The 4,197-nt window shown below is 31.1% G+C and overlaps 1 protein-coding gene across 1 annotated transcript; it reads left to right on the plus strand.

The window, feature by feature from the left end:
- Positions 1–3,294: 3,294 nt before the first annotated feature.
- Positions 3,295–3,774, plus strand: LOC132746526 (histone-lysine N-methyltransferase SETMAR-like). Its single transcript, XM_060735710.1, has one exon. The coding sequence runs from the start codon at positions 3,295–3,297 to the stop codon at positions 3,772–3,774; it is 480 nt and encodes a 159-aa protein (XP_060591693.1).
- Positions 3,775–4,197: the final 423 nt, after the last annotated feature.

The raw sequence follows: 4,197 nt of genomic DNA on the forward strand, positions 1-4,197 counted from the left end.
TTACCAAAGTTGTCGATACGGCATTGCTTTTAGAACAGTATGAAAATAATTTCAATGATATTTGAAAATATATCTTATTTACCTTCAGTTACTTTCTGTAATTCGGTGACAAGCTTTTTGGGGGGATGAGGGAGAGAACCTGGCCCAGTTTTATATTGTGGGTCACAAACTTTTTATAAAACTATGTTACATTTATAAGTGTGAATTTATCTTGCCAAGATAATTATCACCTACATTGTGAAGAGATTTTCACGTACAGTTAGACTTCTTTATTATCCATTTTTACATAAACAGTTGTTTTGTTGTTTATTAGTCTGTCTGAATAAAAAAAATATCGGAGAAATGTTTGTACTTAAATATTCGTAAGATTTGATTAAAATTTTGCTTGAGAGATGAAATCAAAGTACAAAAGTACAGTTGGGCTGGCTGTTTTGTCACTATCTTTGACTTACCTCAATAGGAAAAGTTTGGGGATTTGATCAAATTCAGATTTTAGAGTAATTGTTATTATATTTTTATAAGTTTATTTGGAATATAAAATATTCTTCTTTTTGGTATATTTTGACTCAAGCATATTACCATATGCTTTACAGATCAAAGTTTTATAACTCTAGAGTAGTGATAATAAAGCCACGTTACTATGACTCAAGTTATCCTTATTTGGTAAAAGCATTATGTTAAAATTCAGGTAATGATTTTCAATGTCCCGTTGCTTTCCTTGATTGTTTTTATGTTTATGTTAATAATAGGTATCTTTATGTATATTTGTAGATATGGTTTGCAAAATCTTATTTATATTTTTAGGAATAATCGACTATCACAAATTCACAATACCCGAAGGTGTTTTACATCATGATATAAGCCTTATTTGTTTGTGTGTGTTACTTTGACTATAATTGTATGTTATGTAACCTGTGTATTATATAACCTTTTATGTATGTATTGTATACCAAATAAATATGTTTTGTTCTTAATATCTACAAGTAAGTTTTTCTTTACCGATTACTTTTAAAATATTTATAAAGATGCAGAAATTGAATCGGCTTCATTCCCAGAGGGGAGTGGGGTCTGACTTTTTAAATGGCTAAATAGATTTTGCACGGGTTCGACCTATCAAATTTATTTTCGATTGAAACTGCATGTGGTTTGATATAAATGTTTCTAGTATACATATTTGCAAAGAAAAGTTGTTATAAAAGAATACAGAAAAAAAATAAATAAACAGATCGATCAATTCCTCTCGTGACTTTCAATCGTGCACCAGATAGAAAACGTGTTAATGTAAACAAAAACACTTTACCTCCACAGCATATGCGTAATAATTTTTTTTGTCATTGGAACTTCAGAAACTAAGAAAATCGATAGCGTTTCCTGTTGTTTTCTTTGGTCAACCGTTATTAATTTATATACATGTATACCGTGAATCTCCTTTGTTTAGCAATATTCTTTCTGTTAGTTCCCCCATCCCATTCTTACGTTGATCAATAGTTTTGAATTCCTTTCCGGTTACATGTTTTTGTCGAATTTAATGCTATACATTCTTGAAAGAATTAGTATAAATTCCCGGTATATTTTTTTAGTTTAAACTACGGTGACATAGTTGCAGTTTTGAAAGGGACAGATTTACTATGTAGAACATATGCTGATTGCAGGACAGTCATGCATGTTCATCTCAACGAAACGCTAAATAACTACATACAAACAAAGTTACGTTTTTGGCAAATTAGGGTCTAATGTAAACACTCTGTCAAAAATAAATATACGTACACATGCTTGTTATCATGTTCTTATATTTTATATGATGTTTGATAGTTAAGTCTTGTTAGCAAAGTTGTTAGCAAAGTTTAGTTCATAAGTTATTTTTTATGTTAGCTTATTGCTATAGTACAAATCAAGTTTAATTTTCTTTAACATCTTAATTAGATCTTTGATTTAATTATTATTATTGTAATTTATATTACATTTTACATGACCCTTGGAAATAAAGGTTATTCTATTCTATCTTATTCTATTTTATCTTATTCTGTTTGTACTGTTTATTTAAATATGCTTAGTTTCTTTTATTTCCTTTTCTTTCAATAGAATTCTTTAAATAATATGATATGGGTTTGTGATCACGTGACATTTGTTAACGATAAAAATGAGTCACTGCTAATGGATTTTGCTAATTTTTCGTCATATCTTTCAGAATGTGATAAACATAAACCATGTCCCAGACAAATATATTTTATGATTCAACTGATATTGGATAAGATATATGAAACATATTGCTGTATGACAGCTGTAAAAAAATACCCAGTACTTAACTTCAGTGTTGTTTTATTTTTCTGGTCCTTCGGGATCATTGATTCCAAACCTTTTAAGTGTTGAAAATTGAGTATCGCTCAAGTCGGTGTTAGGGGGTATGAGGATGTTGCTCTTTATCATTATTTGTCATGTACAGACTCAGTTATTGAAATATTTCTATAAATAAAATTTATTTTCTGCAAGCATAACGACATACAAGAGAAAGTTATAATTATACGAGGAGCATTCAATATTTAGTGACGGGCCTCATTTTTCTCTAAGTATATTTCGTGAATCACGTGCAAAGTTACATTATGATACGCTTCAACTCTTTATCTTTCCAACGGTGTATTATACATGTATCTCAATTCACACACGTTTTAAGAAAATTAGTGTTGAAAGTTGAATATCCGATCAACTGCGTATAAAAATGGCTAGAAAAGATTCAGTAAATAATGTTGAAATTCGAGCTTACATCAAAGAGCGTATGACATTTGGGTTAAGTGGTGCAACTATTCATAAAGAACTTTGTCGTATTTATTGACCATCTGTGGTTAGTGAAAGGACAGTTCAAAGATGGATTGTTAAGTTTAAAAGTGGAACGGAGTCACTAAACGATGCTAGTGGTAGGGGAAGAAAACACACAGTGGTCACCAAAAAAAACATTAAAAAAGTGCAAGAACTCATAAACAAAGAAGCTCGATATACAGTTTTTGAAGTAGCTAAGTATACTGGCATTTCAACGGGAAGTGTATTTACGATTCTAAAGAAGCACCTCAAAGTTAAGAAGATTGCAGCCAGATGGATACCACATTTATTGACTGAAAAGCAAAAGCAAGAGCGTGTAAAATGTGCCAAGAAATTATTGAAGATGTTTCCCAAATATAACGATCGTAAATTTTCTAACATTGTAACTGGAGACGAAAGTTGGTTCCACTTTTTTGAGCCCACACGGTAAATAAGATATGGGCCAGCAAACATACCCGTAGGCCCTGTATAGCTAAAAGAATGACTAGCACAAAAAAGGTTATGTATGCCATGTTCTTTGGTATACATGGTTTAGTGACACAAGTTCCTATTCCAAAAGGTCGTACCGTTACTGCAAAGTTTTACAAACGAATAGTGTTAAACAAAGTTGACAAATATTATCGCAAACGTCGTCCAAATACTGGTATGAGAGGTCTGTATCTACTCCATGACAACGCTACTCCACACAAGGCAGACATTGTTAAGAAATTCTTGGAGAGCAAACGTGTAACTGTGCTTAATCACCCACCATACTCGCCAGATTTGGCACCCTGCGATTTCTTCCTGTTTCCAAGATTAAAGAAACACCTTCAGGGTCGCCGTTACAGCACCAGAAATGGACTTGGTTCAGCATTACATCAGTTGTGTAGGGGTATACCTCAAGAAGACTATAAAAAAGGCATTTCAAAATTGGATCAAACGTTTGAAACTTTGTATATTGTTCAAAGGAGATTACTTTGAAGGTTTAAAAAAATAAAAATGGTAGTTGCTTTAAAAGTTTTCATTTTCTATAGCCCCGACACTAATTATTGAATACTCCTCCGTATATCATTGGAATCGGGAAATATCAACCTAACGTTAGCGTCATCTATTACTCCAGGAACATGTTTTGTTTCCCGATATTTATATTTTAATTTTTATTATATCAAAGATCCTGTATGATGTAATTAAGGTTGTAACTGCAATTAAGTGAAATTCTATGAATGTATATAATTATGCTTCTAAAACAATTTTCAAACATCGAAGAATATGTAAAATATGTCCTGCAAATATTTCCACATTTTATGTTATCATTTAAATATATGCATTCATTTCTTATTGAGAAAATTGACTTAGACTTTATAGAATATAAATTTCTAATTACCTCCCTTTATAAACATGAAA

This window comes from Ruditapes philippinarum, unplaced genomic scaffold (assembly GCF_026571515.1).
Source record: "Ruditapes philippinarum isolate M1 unplaced genomic scaffold, ASM2657151v2 ctg293_1_1_1_1, whole genome shotgun sequence".
Classification (NCBI taxonomy): domain Eukaryota; kingdom Metazoa; phylum Mollusca; class Bivalvia; order Venerida; family Veneridae; genus Ruditapes; species Ruditapes philippinarum.